The sequence below is a fragment of the Erpetoichthys calabaricus genome, chromosome 18 (assembly GCF_900747795.2).
Source record: "Erpetoichthys calabaricus chromosome 18, fErpCal1.3, whole genome shotgun sequence".
NCBI lineage: Eukaryota > Metazoa > Chordata > Cladistia > Polypteriformes > Polypteridae > Erpetoichthys > Erpetoichthys calabaricus.
The window spans coordinates 18,087,144-18,107,208 of NC_041411.2; the positions used below are offsets into that span (position 1 = coordinate 18,087,144).

The 20,065-nt window shown below is 34.3% G+C and overlaps 1 protein-coding gene across 1 annotated transcript in view; it reads right to left on the reverse strand.

Moving 5' to 3' along the window:
* Positions 1-18,555, reverse strand: part of sfi1 (SFI1 centrin binding protein) — a 31,025-nt gene extending 12,470 nt beyond the window's left edge. Inside the window, exons 1-20 of the mRNA XM_028824492.2 lie at positions 18,444-18,555; positions 15,952-16,071; positions 12,496-12,672; positions 11,031-11,102; positions 10,512-10,622; positions 10,232-10,326; positions 9,212-9,329; positions 9,004-9,106; positions 8,390-8,546; positions 8,154-8,315; positions 6,299-6,369; positions 5,165-5,257; positions 4,562-4,659; positions 4,253-4,319; positions 3,882-4,012; positions 3,308-3,389; positions 2,888-3,066; positions 2,727-2,802; positions 1,771-1,866; positions 535-611 (exon numbers count right to left, since the gene is read on the reverse strand). Of these exons, the coding sequence (XP_028680325.1) occupies positions 535-611; positions 1,771-1,866; positions 2,727-2,802; positions 2,888-3,066; positions 3,308-3,389; positions 3,882-4,012; positions 4,253-4,319; positions 4,562-4,659; positions 5,165-5,257; positions 6,299-6,369; positions 8,154-8,315; positions 8,390-8,546; positions 9,004-9,106; positions 9,212-9,329; positions 10,232-10,326; positions 10,512-10,622; positions 11,031-11,102; positions 12,496-12,672; positions 15,952-16,052 (2,066 nt within the window). The 5' untranslated portion in view covers positions 16,053-16,071; positions 18,444-18,555. The remainder of the gene's footprint in view (positions 1-534; positions 612-1,770; positions 1,867-2,726; positions 2,803-2,887; positions 3,067-3,307; positions 3,390-3,881; positions 4,013-4,252; positions 4,320-4,561; positions 4,660-5,164; positions 5,258-6,298; positions 6,370-8,153; positions 8,316-8,389; positions 8,547-9,003; positions 9,107-9,211; positions 9,330-10,231; positions 10,327-10,511; positions 10,623-11,030; positions 11,103-12,495; positions 12,673-15,951; positions 16,072-18,443) is intronic.
* Between the last annotated feature and the right edge of the window lie 1,510 nt (positions 18,556-20,065).

The window sequence follows — 20,065 nt, forward strand, 5'->3', positions numbered from 1 at the left end:
ATAGATAAAACTTAATGGGCAAAAAAAATAAAAAATAAAAACCCAGAGCATACATAATTCAAAAACTGAGAAAGATCGCAGCTTGCTACTTTTTAACTGTTGCTCATCCTGCCTACCTATTATTGTTTATTCTAATCTTTGCTTTGAGCATATTATACTTATTAAACCCTTTTCCTGTAAATTGCCATCAAGCTATTCTACGACTGGACAAAAACATTTTAAAAACAAAGGCATAACCTTCTGCAAATCTGCAAATTCTCTACTCCATATTTAATGTGGACCTAAACAATAATTCACTATTTAATTAGGAGTTATCACTTTCAGGATGCTCTGACATACCCAATCAACCCTTGTAAATTAAATAAGATGAAGCTATGTAACTTGTAAGCTTTTTTATCTGAATTTGGGGCTGAAATGGTGCACCCCCACCCCCCATGTATGAAGTGAAAAATATATATATATGCCAAGAAGAGGCAGTATCTCCCTGTCTGTAACCCAACAACCTCCCACCAGATAGAATCAGAAATTCAGCACCTCAACAAACTGAAATCATGGTGTTTCTCTCGTTCTTGCACACAGTGCAGGATCTGCTTAACTCCATAATGATAAACCTAAAAGAGAAGGAAATGGTAATAACAGATTGAACAAGACAGTGATTAAGTAAAAAAGTAACATCAGGTAAGAGTCTGCCTGCACTTTGAGTTTCTGTTTACTTCTTTCTTAGTACATTAACTGCAGTTATAATGGCCCTTGAAACCTGACAGGGATGAAGTATATAATGTGAGGAAGTGCTTCCAGGTTGTACAAAAAACACACAAAGAAATCCAAGTGGGTCAAAAATATTCTGCAGTGGCAAGTGATGCATACACAAAATAAACAAAAAAGAAAAAGAGAAAAGGTAAAGGCTGTAAGAAAAGGTTGATATCTTGAAACAGAATGGATTGAAGAGTACTAAGCAACATGTTAGCAGTCTGTAAAATGTGAAACAAAGAAGTTACATAATATTTTGTTAGTCTTGGTGTAAATGCGAAAATCAGCACATAGCACATAAACAAAAGTGTTAAAATAACTTCAAACTAAAAAAGCTAACTCAGAAAAGGAAAGTGAGAAAATAGTGGTGATAGTATACTGGAATACAGCTGCTAATATACAAAAAAAAAAGTAATTAGATAAGCCGTTATGATCTATGCAAAAGAATTTACAAAGGAAATATGAGCCTTAAATACTAGCAAAATACACCAATGGAAGAAAACATTTTTACAATAAAAAAGGCTATACTGTGCTTATACTTCAAATGATCCTGAGAAAGACAGATGGGAAGGCCACTTTTCAAAACACTGCACTACATATACCAGCAGTTATGAACTGCCAGAACAACATCTGTTAACTACCAGTATTACATTTTGTTTTGTTTTTGATTCAACTATGACCCCTATACATAATGGATTAAACTGCACAAGTATTTCAAAATTGAAATTCATGACAATAGTCTGGCCATTGAACTGATTATTTTCACTCCTATGTGTCCATAGGAGTATGAGAATTCACCTTCCAGGTTACCAGTGACATTTTGGACGCATGCATCTCCACTATCAAAGCATGGCTCTAGCATCACATTACCCTGAACTGGACTAAGCAGATTTGAGAATGTTATGCTATTATATGTCAACAATGCCCATTGGCCTGGAGTTAAAATGGGAAACTATTGTTGCAATGTACTAAACTTGAGAAACACTGAAGTAAAAACCTTCAGAAGAGAGACAGATTTACCTTCCAAGCCTTCAGGACTGTGTGCAGGAGTGAATGCCGATAGTGTCTCTCTGCTTGTGCCAACTTTCGCCTCTTTTTTTGTATATGTCCAACATACTGAAAATACAAGTAGTGTATGGAGATATTTAAAAGACAATGTGCCTAAAAAGGTATAACAGTGCTACATTAAGAAATGTCAACAAGTAAACGGTTTATATTTCTACAGACCACAATAACTCAAAATACAGACTGCATACAGTAAATGCATAGCTAACATAATTAGCAACATTTTCCCTATAATTACAGAACTGGAGTATGACCAAATTAATTCTTCAGGTCCTTACTGTAAAAGCTGTTTTAATATAAAAGATGTGTCTATTTGTCCTCATAACTAAAGTTGTCCAATCCCAATCTTGTCTTTTTTCTTTCCATAATACTTTTAGTTGTAAGAACTAAATTTACAAAGATGATATCTACTGAAAATTTACAGAAAACGTGAGTGGACGCACAGGTTAATTGAAAGGACATTGTGAATATGGAGTTGGGCTTGAAAAGTACAGCTACAACACCATATTTACTACAAAGAGTCCATCATATAAGATTACACATCTTTGCAAACATTCTACAGTTTATGCTCCTACTATTGCACTTTATAGATCATAGATTACATATTGCACACAGGAGACAGAATTAAGGGTAAGTTTCCCCCGTTGAATCCCAAATTTAGGATTTTAGTAGGAGGTAAGTGGACCTTCTGATCACCTTTTTGTTGCCACAGGTTATGATTACACCTACTGCCAAACAAAGACATGACATAAGAAAACTTGTCCGTTCTCTCAAGTTAACAAAACACCACCATTCAAAGCTCAATCTTTAGCCTGTTCCAAGCTGGGTAGGCATACCTAAAGACACTCCATTAGGCTAAAAATGTAAATATGGGGGCACAGTTTTGTTTTTTTGTTGGTATAAACATGTACCGTTTTCCAGGCTGCCCAGGCCCGTCCTAGGATACAGTGTCTTTCATGCTGGAAAGCTTGCATTTTCTTGTTTCTTCTAAAGAAAAAATAAATAAATGTATCTCATTAAAAAGGTGAATGCACAGAAAGTGAACAAGGACATTTTGGGCAACATCTCTTACTCTGTTTTAACATAGCAGGCATTTATTCTCCAGCCCTGGAAAGTCTTTAATAACAACAGGTGTGTAAAATGCCTTTCTGCTATTGTCTCTTTTTCATGCCAATCAAGGATGAAGGTGGTCCTCTCACGCCATCTAGACCAATAATTGACAGTTGTTCTCTGGTTGTAATGAAACACAGCCTTATGAGAGAAAAAGACAATTATACAAAATAGTTATTAGTGGGTGGAATTGAGGGAGGGACTAAGATTACAATAAACCTATACTTTCAATACAATTTTTCCACGAGACATTTCCTCACATTGTTTTAAAAACCTAAAAATTACTGTGATGGTGGTCTCTGTTAAAGGTGTCAGTTAAAAGACTGTCTGACAGTTACAAAAGCCATGTTAAAAAAAATGCTATCAAAATATAATTCCTTACCATTCTCTCCACAAGACGATCATCCTTCAGCTGACATAACCTTTCCCACCAAGTGCAGAAAACCCATCGCTGCCGGTTGTTTCTATAAAGACATTGCAAGAGACAACTAATGGACAATCCTCACTAAAATTATTGGTAAAGGTAAAACAATAAGTCTGCAGAGGATGAAACATGGAAATTCTGCAAACTCTTTAGTAAATCTATAATGCAGGCCTGGCCAGCTGACAACCCAGACCACCACAGAGTCAGATCTTGGAGTTGCAACAAATTTCAAGAATGTGTCAAACAAAACATAAGTTGTGCCACTGTGAACATGAAGCATTTTAATGAGTTTGAGGGTGGATTAACTCGATTTTCATTTGCAAGTTGCATTTTTACTCCTTAAGTTGAATGCCAAATTGGAGCTGAAAGTGGAGTGACTTTTTTGTTGTTTGTGGGCATTTCCAAAAGGATGTTTGTTCTAGGCAGTTTACTTTTGTGCTTTTTTTGCAAATAAAAGTAAGTAACAAGGCAAGTGTGTCAATTTTAAATTACTAGCTTGCTGCATCACAAACCTATGCCCAAGAGTTCTTACTTGTAAAACCATGTTGATGTCCGTTTTAAAAACTGGTAGCACCTCCTTTGGTCCACATATATTTTCCATTGTGACATGCAATGCAGTAATATCTTCTTGTGGTGGAATTTACTGACTGTAGTAACCTGTAACTATTGAACAGCAAGAAACAACAACAAATCAGCAAGCAATCAGATACAGACATATAGCAAGATGTAAGAGAGATTTTCATCTCAGCAAATACATAAAAAAAAAAAGAAATGACTGGTTCACAACTTATAGGAATTGCAAACTGATATGAAAAGGGGATAATACTTAGTGTATGGTGTCAGAATATTTTACAACAAAAGAAAGCAGAAACAAACGCGTGTCCAGATTTTGGGCACTATTACCTTTTTTGCTTGACTCCAGGTCACATAGACTTTCCAACTCCTAAACATTTTCTGTACGAGTACAGTTCTAATAATACGAAACACAAAGAACTCAGATGTAAAAATAAATAAATAACATAGATATAAATGAATAAATAAACTCAAATGTAAGCATTGCTAAACTGTGGCATGAATTTAAAGACTAATCTTGCACGCACAAATAAAGACCAACTTGAATTCAGAAATTAAGAAGATCCAGGTTAGTATTGTGCTAGCACAGATTAATATGCAATGTGAACCAGCATGATTTACAGTAATTTAATTCAGTACCTGTAATGATGAAAGGCTTTTTGAAACAATGGCTGCAGATCTGCATCATTCCTCTGTTCACTTCGCATTTTCCATTGAACCCAGAATGTTTTCAGTAACTACAAAGGGAAACAGACAGTTTAACATTAACAAAAACAATAGTAACAAGGCAGCACCCCCAGATTGTTGATAAAAAAAATACACATACACACACACACACACACATATATATATATACACACACATTGTTTAAGAAGCTATATATACATACACACATTTATACACGTGTGTGTATGTAACACGAAATATCAGAAACTCATGCAATAAAATTTCACATGAAGCTATATCATGTAACTGTCCAAAAAAATCACAAATTGAAAACTAAATCACTCATCCATCCATCTTAGGACCTGCTTCATATAGTTTGATGCTATAAGTTCTAGAATCAATCCTGGCCACATCAGGCAAGAGACAAAAGACAACCTTAAATGGTTCCCCAAAACACACACACACACACACACACACACACATTTGCACAGTGATAGATCATCCTAACACACAGTTCAAAAGCTGAATGGATGAAAAGTAACAAAAAATAAAAAATATTTGTGTTAAGATACTCACTGTACTGTGGTACTGTCTATGAGCCAAATTGTTCCATATGTGTTGCTTGTGCTTCTGTGCAACATTCCTGCATAATCCAGTCATGCCAATTCGCTGATCATAGAATATGCAGAAAAAAAAGTTGTCAAAGAAGTCTAATTACAGCTATAAATAGTCTCATTGTTTTCAACATTATTTCTGTATTAATTTTACTATTAAATCCTTACCCTTCTCTATATTGCCATCACAAGGTTATGACTTCACTTAAGAAATAAACTTTGTCCTTAAGTAGAAGGGGTACCCAAGAAAAAATATATTTTGTCACACAAACAACAGAGGTAAGCTCCAATAAGTCCTTGGCAACAAAATACTAACCAAAAATTTCAGTGGGAAATTCTTTCACAACAGTAAAATAAATTGTTCGCAGGCAAATGCTGCTAATAAAAAATGTGAAACAAAAGTATATAAAAAAAAAATCGTGGACATAATTAGAAGAAATGCTTATAAACAAGATCAAAATAAGATATTAAAACTGATTTTTTCTTATATACAGTACTACTAGCATCCCTTAAGTAACAACCATTGGGTTCTGGTCAATTGAAACACTGGTGCTTAAATAAGTAGTAAACCCTCTTTTTGTTGTTTAAGGGTGTGTGTGTGCTTCCATTTAATTAATTAGTTACATATGCCACTCTATATAAAAAAAAATATTATTTTCAATGAGACAAATGAGGTCTAGACCTTAAGTTTAGAGTAACAACTGCTTCAAAATAAATTATGTTACCCACTCTGCTAATATAATGGAAAGAAAATGAAACCAAAAGCAAAAGTAATTTAAAATTATCAGATTTTATATTTCTAACAAAAACAGCACAATAATCTAAAGTTTAAGATTAATTAAACTGCACTGAAAAGAAAAAAAAAAAAGTAAATACTTCTTGGGACATTTATCATCTAGCCTCAAAAAATAAATAAATCAGGCTTAGCATTTGTTTAGATCAGGAATCCCTCCTATCCCAAATCCCACAACCTACTAGGTTAATTATGAGGTAAATTTTATTATGTAAATTATAACATGCAGGTAACTTGCGAGTCTCTTCTTTAGATAAAAAGTGCCCCCTAGTGGTTACTCGGTACAATTATGCACATCCTCACCAGCAGGTGAGACCTAAAGTGTTGTTCAGCCAGGTTCTGTCTCACAGAATCTTCAGAACACAAAATTACATCTGAAGGAGAAATTGTTAAAGAATATAATATTGATGTACAGACAACAGTCATCAATTCTTTTCCCCACTTAAAGATAAATTTCAAAAATAACGACAAACTATTTTAATGAAGATACAGTACTAGCAATTAAATTAAACTCATGTCATTGCAAGTGTTAGTGCAATAGTCTCATATATGGACAACCAAGTGACAAATGCACTATTTATTGAATTTAATTCTGGTCAGCATGAATGAGTGCATCTGTGACTATCCCAAAGTAGTGTTAGGTCCTAGGCTCCTTTAACAACTCTAATGGAAAAGGCACATTGCTTTCCCAGAATGTAAAGAATTGGTCATTGAAGATTTTCAATTTTCAGCTAAAATTAGTCTTTATTGTATACTGTACCTGCTTTCAAGGAAAGCACAATTGCAGTCTCGAAGATTTAAAGCAAATGTGAGCCTACTGTATGTGTTACAAGTTACTGGAAAGTGCAACATAAATACCGGTTAACATAATGTTTATGTATTTGCAAAGGCAGTATATAAGTAATAATACTTTTTATTTCATTTCACTGGATCAAAACTAAATAGTAAATAATTTTGTGGTTTGGCCTAAGTATGTAGAGTTATAGCAGAAAACAACCTTTGATTAGTTAACATTAATTTTCATATTACAATTTTTCTACAACACATGCCAAGAACACAGCTTATATTATTTCCAAGTTTCCATAATATGATTGTGCAGTTGTGTATTTCACTTTGTAAATTAAGGTTATTATTGAACTGTCTTGTTCCTTTCAGTTTTAATGTACACAGGATGTCCATACCAGGTGCTGGTCTATTACTCGAGTCCAAAAAATGATCTTTTTTCCCTTCCCAGTTGTTTTTGCAGAGTCACTATTATGCTACTGATCTTTGTTTCTAGTCATCAAGTGTTGACCTTGCAGTCATTACAGAAATGTTTTGAGTAATATCACACTTGAGTTAATTTATTCAGCAGTTAAGGCTGGCTTATAATTTTTCAGTTTAGCGTTGGATATATTTTCAGAAAAAAGTAAATACTGTTTCAAGAGGATGAATTTCATTTGTGGCATTTTGGACAGTAAGCTTTTCAATGTGCATAATTATTTTTAGTCCTTAGCAAACAAACAATTGGGATTGTAAGAACACCCAAAGGGTAATGGTTTTCATTTATTAGACTCAATACGAATTCTGCTACTTAATAGCAAAGAACAGTCCTTTTACATAAATACTGAACAATATAGAACATGGCATTGTATTAGAAGAGCATACAAAAAGCAGCTGCTACATGATAATGCACGCAATACATTTAGGCTGTACAGAAGTGTACCACTGGCTTAAAATGTGGTTGGGCAAGTAATACTATTTGAAGGCTTGGGTGCTATTCGAAAATCCACAATCCGGCAGCAACAGCTGAAGAACACTAGGTGACTCTTAATTTATTTGAAAATAAAGGAGTGAATTTTGGGAAGGAAATAGATAAACAACCAAATCCCAATAACAGGAACAAGGAATGGCATTAAAAAAAGTGCAACGGACATGTATAAGAATGCATCAACAAACATTGATCAATATTGATGAATTAACTAACACTTTAACTTTTCACTTGCTAGAAGTACTTTGTAAATTAACAAGGAAAAGAAATCACAATGAAAAAGATGGTTTACAAAGGGAACGGAATACCAAATCAAAATTCAAAACTGGCTACTATGACAACTATTTAAGCTAGTAAGGAAATAAGTTTCATGTGTAGAAAATACAGAAGTGGGGAGAGAAAGGATACAATGTTTCCAATGAGAAAACATCCTCCGAGTTGTAAATGTGCCTGCCAACTGAAGGATGGCATATTCTCTTTCATGCAGACGCCTCCTCTGCCTCCAAGCCACCATCCATACCGAAAACCAGTATTGGGACAAATGGGCACTCCTAAATGTTGTTGCCAAAACTGCAAAATGTAGTGGGTAAAGACTTAACCAGAGCATTCAAGTATTTATGAACTTTCAAGTAAAATCAACCCACCTTGCTTGTGCTTCTTTGATCGGCGATGCAGACAGTACTGAACCCAATGCTTCATATATTTTCTCAAGCAACATTTCTGGCTATATGCTGCAGCTCTTGCTTCTTCGTCCTTCTCAAGCTTTTTTTTGTAATAAAGCAGAGTCCACTGAACCCAGGCCTACAGTGAAAGAAGAACTGCCCTGAATTGCAAACAAATTTCAAAAGATGTTCAATGGCAATACTCCCCCATACCAATGCCTGCATTCTGTCATTTCCACCCAATACAATAAGATTATAAACTCTTAATCATCAACATACTGCACTGCTTAAAAACAAATTGGTTGCTATAGGCTTCCAATGTTAGTAAAGCAGAAGGACAGTAATTTGATCTTATTAGCTAAATTAAGACTGTCAAACTTGATTAACAAAACAAAGAAAGTGGAACAGCATAAAATTAACTCTGTGATACCATGATTTATGCTACATCAAAGGTTATTAGTTTCTAGAAACAACAGGCCTCTTGTGTACATAACTATTTAAACAAAAAAATCTACATCACCAAAATTAACTAGATAAAGTTAAATTTTGCAGTGATGAAAGATGTTTTATCTGTGAAGTTCTTAATCACCACTGACCCTGTACTGCAGAGACTGGGCCCAGTGCTGCAGAGCCACAGCATCCATCTCAGTTTGGCTTTGCTCTCTCTGAAATTGTTTCTTCCAGGCTCTCCAGGCAGCCCTCAAATGGAGCAACCAAAAGTAACATTCACTTAGATGGCACAGCATCCCACCATCCTCATATACAGCATATATTATTTCAGAAGTAAACTGCCACCTGGCTTACCACAGCACACTCTTCTGTAAGAAATGTAGAGCCTGTTTATGCATGGCACTTTTGATTCTCCGTACACCAATGTAAATCTGCCAGTTTTCCCATGCAAAACGAAGGCACCTGCATTTATCTAGAGGGAAACATTAGATGAAGGTAAAAAACAATTGGAGCTTGATAAATATAAGCAAAATTACTCCACAAAACATGTGACGTAGATTCACCTTTTCTTAAAATAAGACCTTATGCAAAATGGTTATCAAAGAAACAAAGACAATAGTGTTTAAAAAGAGTAAAATTCATCATCAGAGACTGATGAAAACAAAAATTAAAAACCACAGTAAAATTACACAAATTGGTCTATTTCACTCCTCAAAGTTTATTACATTGTATTGCCAGATAGAAGGTTTCCATTTCACTCGAGTAATTTTGTAGACCATGACTTAAACATTTTTACAGGCTGCATACCAAATGACTACCCTTCAACTATTTTTTATGGGTTTAAAGAACTGGCACTGGGAACTGAGAGTTACATTTTCAGAGGTAAATTGTACAAGGTTATTAACAATCTCAACAAGTCCATGGGGTAGAGGTGGAGTCAACTCTGGCTATTTAATGCATATGGGCTTGTGTGCTTTTAGCCCAGTCCAAACCTCTTTTCAGGAGCACCTTACACTATCTATATACTTGAACCAACTCAACTTGTACTCCTTGGAAGAAACCTACAGAGTGAAGGAAATCTTGCTCTTCATGAAGCTGAACTTCATCTCTTTGGTTTTGCTAATATTGATCAGCATACACCAATCCGCAATATAATCGAGGGGTTTTGCATTCCTCTTTATGTCCACCACTTACACATCTTATAACTATAGTCCAAGAACTTCTTCTGGTGGCACGTCTCAAAACTGTATTTTAACTCTGATGTGTACAGGTGAAGTTCAAGGAAGCTTAGACAGCTGCTTAGGTGGAGGTGGGTTTCAAAGAACATTATACTCAAATATTGCAGGAGGCATAAACAGACAAAGAACAACTCACCATGCATCACTGCCATTTCATATTTTTTTTTGTTTTTGCGCTGCTGAAAAACAAACATCTGCCACCTTTGGAAGACCAGACAGTACAGATAGTACCTATAAAGGCAAAAAAAAAAAGAAAAGAGAGAAAGAAAACAAACAAACAAACAAAAACAAGGATAGAAAGAAACAAAAGAATAAAGCAAAAAAATGAGAGATGCAGTTTCAGGAGATGCATGTTACGAAAATGTGCCTGAACAGCTAAAACCTCCAGCATTAAATGACAAAAGACCATCTCTTACCTGTAATGACACTCAGCACGGACAGACAATTTCCATTCCTTTCTGACTGCCCACCACTGCTCCTTCCATACCTCAAAGACATTCTGCAGCAATTTATGTTGGTGATGGGCACTAAATGACAAATATTCAGAAGTGGCAATATACAACAATATTTAACCTGTTTCACCTCCTCAACCATCCACATATGCAGTGGGTCACAATAATGCAATATATTAAAATAACTAATAATTTAAACTGAAAACTTTGGAATATATTTCACTTTTAACTTTAAACAAACAAAACAATAAAATATATTACATCACTCTGCCATGGGTAAATATATTTCATTTGCTTTGTTTAAAATATTTCCTGCAAGTATTTACAAAACTCGCCACCACACACCTTTATTTTTCATCAATGTGCATTTAGTTCAAGTGGAATAAAAAAAAAAAAGTGGCTAGACACCATAACTAATAATAAAACAATAATCAAAATGTAATTCAGTACAATAAAAAATGCTAATGTTAAGAAGAATCATACCTTGCTCTAGAAGGGAGCACTCTCCCAAACGTCTTTGAAATCCACAAGAATAGAAATTTACGAGCCAGATTCCTGTTGAGAGAAACACTAATTTTTGCTTCCAAGAAACTGTGAAAGAATTTTGAACTATGAGTGTCTGAATCATGTAAAAATAAATTCTGAAACAATGGTCCAAATCTCAAGCTCAATTAAATGTTTGTGTATTTTTCACTCATTTATTCTCTCCAGGCAAGGAAATTACCATTTGTTAATTTTTAATGGGCTTTTTTGAACAGGGTAATGTTTCAAGCCATAACACTAGCAAATTCCTGTAATGGCTTTATGAACAAGAAAGCTTTTTATCTTAATGTTCATGATCTCGCTACAAACAAATGTCTTCAAAAGAATAAGATGTTAACAATGAATATCTACCAACTCCTAATTTACAACAATTATGGAATATACTGCAATCAAAATGTGCAATCACCTCTAAACAATACCTTCAGCAACATGCTGCAAACAATTTTATATACAGCCTTTCTACACCAAACATCCAAATACATTTCACAAGCACTTAATATAACCTAACCTATATTTTTCACACTTTGAGGACTGGTTAAATGACTAGCTCATGGCCAAACAGCAAGTCAGACGCAGAAACTGAACTAGTAACCATTTTATGCAGAGGTCAGATTTTTTTTTTTTTTTTTTAAATCAAGTGCCCCACACTTAGGTTAATGTTCTGACAAACGCCATCTTCTACCAGAGAAAATATAGACCAATTTTCCATTAAGCAGATATTTTACTTTGATCTTAGTCTTTAAGGTCTGAGTCATATACACCAGCTTTTCTAACAACACTTTTTTTTTTAATAATACAAAATATATAGATTTTGTAAACAATTTCAGTTAAGAATAATGCAGAACATGCCTCAAATGCATGAAATAAAATAAATAACACGTAAACAGTGACATTTGGTAATGATTAAAACATTTGTAACTAATAAATATCAGTGTTTGACTAGCCAAACCTTTATATAAGCTTTAGGTACAAGAATTTAAAAAGTTTAATTGTAATTTAAAAGGTTCCTACAGTAGCCGCATTTTAATACAAGTACGCTAATGGTAATACTAGTCTCTGTTGATCAACTCTGAATTTCCTACTGTTCAGAATAATCTCGAAAACTTTATGCATTAATCTGGTTCACAGTGATTTAAACAGAAAATCTCAAATAGGAAAAAGCTGGTTTCTCTCAGTTGTGATCACACTTAAAGCACTGCGATTCCTTCATTGGCGACACAAAAAATTAAAATTAGGCCTACTTCATAAAATACAGTATTAACTGTAAATTTTTAAAAAGGCCCACACAAGGGTAAAAAGTTAGTAACACCACATTTACCAAAGTGGTTTCAGAAAAGAGCTGAAGCCACAAGACATTTACACGCCATATTATTAGAAGCCTTTCATATACAGGGGTTCCACTAACCTTATTCGCAGTTCCTTGAGACGCCCACCTCGATTCCAGGTATATGCCACACGGTATGGAATCCGCCGTCCAGGTGGCAAATGTGCAATCCGTGATGGTCTATTTAGATTTCCACATTTTTCCACTGATAGTGGATGCATTGGAAGTTGTTTACTGCCTTCTGATATATTCAAATTGCTGTAAATAAAGAGAACCAGAATTTATCATGATAAAAATCAGTTCAAGTAAAATAAAAAAAAAAGCAAAAGCTATTTCCATACCTAAAGGAATTCAATGAAAGTTAAGACACATATTTTTTTTTTTTACTGATGGTGTCAGGGTAAGCTGTGTATTACTGTGGATTCACAGGGGTATGAATACTTTACTGACTCCACTGTATACCTAAGAGGACAACGAAAAATGGAGAATTTACATATTACTGAATATACAGAAATTTCTCATAAAAGCCAGCAGCAGAAGTACAAACTGCGCAATGTACAAATACATGCATTATTATAAGCATGAAATTTGCCAATTTAATTTTTTTTATGTCTGGAGGTAAAAATATATTAAAGCACTCCAGCAATTCATAATAGTGTATGTGCCACTTCGAACTATTTTTAAACCTGCTGGGCTGGGTTTTGATTCTGCTCTTTAAGAAGAGGTTATGTTTATGTTTTGGGTGGTTGAAATTTTTTTTTATTTTTTAGAAAAGAATTTATTTCAGCAGAACTTGGAATTAATTATTACTGCTGACTAAAGTCATATCCCTTGTTTTCTTCTAAAACAAGATAAATGCCATCCAAGGGGGATGTTATGTTAAAATGTGTTGGTGTGAGGTCATTAATCACGATAATCCTCTAAATGATTTTACTTTTATTTTTAAATGTGTACAGCACCCTTCGCATATAAATGGGAAGTTGCTGATATAAAAAGTATTTAATAAGAAAAATTAAGCTTCTTAGATGCTCTTTATAGATTGACTGTAATGTTAAAGGGTCCAGCCTAGGTCACTAGATATTTCTGACACTTGTAGATTCAAAGTGGTTTCTGTTTTACTCAACACATCCAATCATTTTTGGAGAACAAACACCATAAAGGTATGAATGCTCAATTCCAATCCATGAATTGCTGCACCAATCTTTTAATCATGTGCTAATTTGTAACATTTAAACAAATTCCTAGTTGTTAGTTTAGTCACTTAATGAGAGTTCCATATTCCAGGAAGAATTTCTGACCAGATTAGTATGTATTATAACCAGCCACCTTTATGTGGTAGTCAAAGTTTAATCAATGCACACATATTAGAAGTTGTTTAAAATTTACTTAAGGGTTAATGCATACGTCTTCTGCTCTGCCTAGTGATAGTCACTGACACACTTTTTGCCTGTGTCGGACTGATGTCATCTTGCAGCTGTTTTACTACAAGCCCAGCACCATACAACTGGTAGCAGAACTGGGGTTTTTCAATTTACAGAATCATACTCAGAAGTGTTTTTTCCGGGATTAAATTGCTTAGAGATCTTTAGATAGACAACATCTTTGCATCCTATAAACAATTACATTCCAAATTTAATTTTCCAGCAACACATTTCTTTCACTATCTTCAAATTACAAACTTTGTCAAACAGAACCTGCCCGATTTTCCCCGTCTCCCACCTTCCTCTATATATATCTATGCTGGAAAAAATATTGCTCAGTCTCGAGGACTCAGCCAGCATTTCTGCAATATATAAAAATATTTTACAGTCCCTCCCTTTCAAAGATTCAAGAGGACAATGGGAAAAGGATCCCTCACTCAACATATCAGAAAAAGAGTGGAAGGTAGCAATGCAGAGAATTCATTCAAGCTCCATATGCAAAAAGCATACAATTATTCAGCTCAAAATTATATATCAAGCACATCTGTCTCGCTTGAAATTGTCCAAAATGTTTCCAGGGCAAGATCCAACCTGTGAACGCTGCAATCAAGTTCCAGCCTCACTGGGTCACATGTTCTGGGCCTGCACCAAATTAACATCATTCTGGACAAAAAATTTTAAGTACCTTTCAGACAGCCTTGGGTGTCCCAGTCCCTCCTAATCTACTAACAGCTGTATTCGGTGTCCTTCCAGATGGAGTTGAAGTGGAGAAGGTCAACCAAACTTTGATTGCCTTCACTACACTATTGTCACGCAGACTTGCTTTATTAAACTGGAAGAATCCTAACTCTCCTCTTTTAAGTCAGTGGGTAACTGATGTTTTATATTATTTGAAATTGGAAAAAATCAAATTCTCACTTAGAGGATCTGTGCAGAACTTCTTCAAAACCTGGCAGGATCTAATTAATAATATTTTAGAATAAGCTCTTAAAGCACTGAGGAAGTAGATTCTCTCCCTATTTCTTTTTCTTCTCCATTTATCTGTATCCACCTATTAAACTCTTCAATTTACTATTTTAAAGTTTTAGTCTGTTGACCATGCTCTCTCTCTCTCAGGGGTGGGGGTGGATTTGTTTTCAGTCCTATTTTTGTTTTGTAAAAATTGATCTATTTGTATGGTATGATTACAATGAAATCAATAAAATTAAAAAAAAAAAAAAAAAAAGTGTTTTTTCCACATCCTGCATGGCAATTATAAATGACCATCACCGGACTGTTCAATTTACAGATTTTACAAACATTCATGCTTGCACTACTTCCTGATGGGGTGCTGCCACTCGAGTTCTTGCAAGCAAAATTGACTTGTCTGAAATCTTTTTCAAAGATTCAGTCTAAAGAAGTGTTACATTAAATAGTCCACACCATTTTTTGTAAGTTGTGTACTTTTTCCGAACAAATGGATATTAAACCATACAGTAAAGCAAACATTCTTTATAATTAATTATTTGGTACACTTTATGATGTTTGAATCTAGTATCTCTAATCTATTTCTTTGCAAAATAACCTAAATCGGCTGTCCTTAATGCAATAGAAATGGGCTGCTCATACTCATCCCTTTATCCAAAGTTAAATATTCAACTCGTTTTGCAGCCTTCAGTGTAATAACAAATACTTGAATATCAATGGTTTGTGGTTGTTATTTAAAAATTAAAGAGCTATTTTGCATATCCACCTCATATTTAATTGCTAAAGAGACAGAATTATTTATACATGGTTTGATACATTTATAAGAAATTAAGATCGTAGATTACCAAACTTGAACCATTTTTATAATGGACCTTTTACCATACCAAAACCCTTTAGTTAATAAGCCAGCTGGAAAGTCACTAATTATTTTCTCTTTTAAACAATATTAATGCTTCTATTAAAATTCAATTTCAGAATTTTGTTTTAAATAATACAAACTATAGCAAAGGCATGCCAGAACAAATTAGATTAGATGTAAACTTGGTGTCTATTTAAACCAGTTCCATAGTCCGATTCTGGATTACCTGATCAAACAGCACAAATGTTACTTTGATATTTGAAGATTTAAATACCAGGCAAACCATCATACCTTATTTGAATTTTTGGAAGAGACATCTGAGATTTGGCTTTTCTGACCACACTGTCACTTTTATTCTGAAGCCTGACAGCTTTACTGTTACTACCGTCCATTTCGTGACACTCAAGGAGGCTACATTAAAAAAAAAATAAAAAAATCATAAAAGGGAAAATGAACATTAATGATTTTTGGAAAATACACCCGAGTGGCACTTCACTCGTTATAGAAAAAAGTTTGGAAACAAAGCATTGAGTGTTTATATAGAGAAGGTATAAAAATCTAGACACACTTACAGAATTTTCAACATTTGTTGATGTAAAGACTGAAATGGAAACTAATACTGTATCAGATTTTATTTTACCTTTAAGTAGATCTTGTTCCAAAAACAAAGGGTTACTTTTCATCAAAAATTACTAAAAATACACTTTATCAATCTAGCAGAAAATTGTACTGCCGAGCAAAAATACCCTAAACTGTTGGAAACCCACTTTAACTTCAAATCATTACTAACAAATGTTCAAGGATTCCAATATCAAATCAGCAGTTAAATAATTCTATGCAGCAAAAAAACAATATACAATACTATTTATGTCACTCAGTACAACAAGATACAACCTTCCTATATCTTCAACAGCACTGATTCTCAACCCGGTTAAGGAAAGAAAATTTGTAAAGTAAAAAAGCATGACACCTTTGATAATTCTATTACAAAAGACCAGATATAAAATACTGCCTCAGTTTCCAAAATATTTAAAAATTACACATTACTCTAAAAATGTGTTTTAAAAGCAAATAAGGTAGGTCTTCTCTTTCGGTCAAAGATGCCATAAATGTGACAAAAAAAAAAACTGGATGCAAAGCAATCCAAACTTTTAACATGCATGTCATTGTACACAGTCCTGATAATTTTAAATGCTTATGATTATTATTAATAATATTAAAATTTTTATATATACTGGACATATATTCATTCAAACTGTATTTGTATATTTGAATAATGAAAACTTCCATGTTCTTTCTTGATTGACCACCCTACTGTAAACATAAAGGCTTACCCCAAAAGGTTTCAACTGGCATAAATGCCAGATGTCACCAAAAAGCATGTTACGTACTTTTAACTGAAAATTCCCAGCTTTACTCTAAAAAATGGCATAACACTTGAAATCTACTTCCATTATTTAAGATGAATTAGTTGAAGATTTTTTCCAATTAGGTATAACACAATGATATTTTTGACTAGAAACTTTAAACTTTAGTTACAAAAAAAATTAATTGCACTATACCACAGACATTAATTGCATTTCTTAATGTTTTTTTATATATTATTTTATATATAAATAAATATAATTGCACTGTTAGCATACCGGTATTAACCAGGTATAGAGATATGTCCTTTGGCACCTAGTAAATCCCACCCATACACTGTTCTATACCTGGATTGTCATGGATACTCTTTGGAAGGCCACTTTGACTAAAGGTATTCATTAAAACCTAATCAACACATAATCCTCACTATCAATAGAAACATCAGCAAGTATCTATCTATCTATCTATCTATCTAACATGTACAAAAAAAGATGATACAAGAAGTGTAGCTTTTTAATTCATTCCGTTTGTGTTTCCATTTTAACCCCATTAACATTCAAAGCATTACTTGCTTCCTTTTGCTCTTAAAATATATTCCATTTAAAACTACTCAAAAACAGGTAGCATCCATTCAGCTAACTTATTATAAACTTTGTATTTCTTGAAAAGCTGCAGTTTGAATAAAATATTCAGAGGCAAAAAAAAACTGAAGAAAATCTGACAGGCACGGCAATACCCTGATTTCTACAGAACAGTCACTTGACTTTTCTCAGAAAAGTGGAATGACTACAGGTGGAAATTCTTAATGCATCAAAACTTGCTGTTGTTCGAACATGTTATCAGTGATCAAGAACTATATTTGCGTTATGTACTTCTGTGAACAAATACCTTTCCATGCAGCAACAGATGTTTTACAAATCTGATTTACTTACAGTAAGTGAGCTTTAATTCTTCCTCATAATGTCCGATTCTACGATTGCTGGCAGTTCTTTCTTTCTCTCCCATTAATGTACAAGTTCAGTTTCAGTAATAAAACAGAATAACAGCCAATTTTAAAACTCGTCAATGACTAACTTGCGCCTGATCACTGTTAATTAGCGGCGTTTAAAAACAACTTAGGAAAACAAAAAGCCTCGTATTAGCGAAGACTGCTAATGCCGTTGTGTGCTAAAAGTAAAACAACGTAAATATTGGAACGCTGGATAAAAGTATGGGCCTGTCGTTAAGAAAGCAGTTGCAAAACCTGTGGGCAGGTTCGACAGGTGTCAAGTGCAAATGTTTAAGTACCACTTCATCTTCCATATATTTGCTCCCATGTTTCTTTAATGACGCTTCCTCATAAACAATCCCGTTTATTTTACACCATATATTCTCCAGTTTATTCTCTCTTCTTCTTTTTCTGCTTAATCTCTACTGACCTTGGTGACCTGCTTTCTTGTCGCTCGGACCAAACAAACACACGGTTTTCAAAGGCCGCTGCCAACCGAATCTCTGCGCGCTTCCTCGCGCCGGCACGCCCTCCTTCCCATAATGCATCGAACGCTGCGGTTGCCTTGGCGACGCAGTATGTTACCCAAGCATTCGCTGAGCCAATGCGCCATCTTCTTGAGGGAGGTGCGAACTCTTAAAGCGACATTTGATTTTTGTGTGTCGTTTTTGATTAAAGTTTTCTTTAAATTGAAAGATAAACTCGACTACGGACTGAAATTGTTCACTTGATGAACTTATTATATGCAGATGTGCTTTCATTTATTGCGCGCATTTTGGTAAATGTGCGCTGTAAAATCCACTCTAGTTGTTGGTCTAATATTGCAATGGTTTTCCTCACCCTCCGCGCCTTTCTTTAATTCGCTCCGGTAGTGCCCCTCATTTCGATATCTCTTGCTTCGCTCTTACACAGAATGTTTTGTGCATAGATGACTGTTTTTAGTTGTTCTCTGCCCAATTGTTAAACTGTTTACGTATTAGGTCTTCTGAAAGTGTGTTCTTAAAACATGCAGGATTGTGGCCAATATGTTGCAAAAAAAAAATGGATGAAAATCCGTGAGATGGTCCAGATGGTTTGAGCAACAGTTAAATAGTCGGATTAACAGAACATTTCCTTGGACAATGTCAGTCACATCTTGATGGAAGACAAAAGAAAAGCATTATTGAGAGCTTTACGCCCGTCTCTGTAAAGCATGTGAAAAACAATAGGCACAGTGACTGAAAGAAACTTGAGATGGTTTTCATATTGTCTAAATTGAAACTATAGGATGAAGCCAAATTTACAAAGTTATATACAGTAGCCAGAAACTAAGACATTACTGAGGGCAAGGAGGACAGTGCTGTGGTCGGCACCAGAGTAGTATTAAATTATAATTCCTGTCTATTCGATGTGGTCTGCATCTTCTCCTGGAATCTGTCAGCTTCTCCTAAGGATTACCTTAGCTTTCCTCCAATTAAAAACAGATCTAAACTAGTTCATAAAATAAATATTCTGATTAGGGAATATGGGGTCATCTTCTAAGTCAATAACCTGAAAGAAATGCTTTACTGTGAGTCTTTACTGTGTGCAGAAAAAGCAGATGAGACGCTATCAAAAGTAAGCTTTCATGCAATACTTTTTATAATCTCTCGGTGAAGAATCACCATCATGTAGCTAAGAGCATTTGAGCACTTCAGCCTATATGATAAATGGAAACTTGTTGCCATCTGTCTTTTAGAGGCTGAATAGATCTCACTGATATAATAAACGTGTCAGTGTTATATTATTATAGTCATTACGCTGATGTACAAATAAAAATTTTGTTGTGCTATGCACACATGACAATAAATGTTAAACAGAATGCATTGTACCAAGATCTCTAACTTTACTTAATGATAAATTACAAAAATAAGTAAATAAATAAACATGTTCCTTTATTCTTCATCACAGAATGTACAGTTATATTCAGTTTCCCAACCAACAAAAACCTTGTTTGCCTTTCTGCTTTACTTAGAGTTAAATAATATGCATTTTTTCTACTTGTGTTTTACCACATTGACGATTCTCATTGTG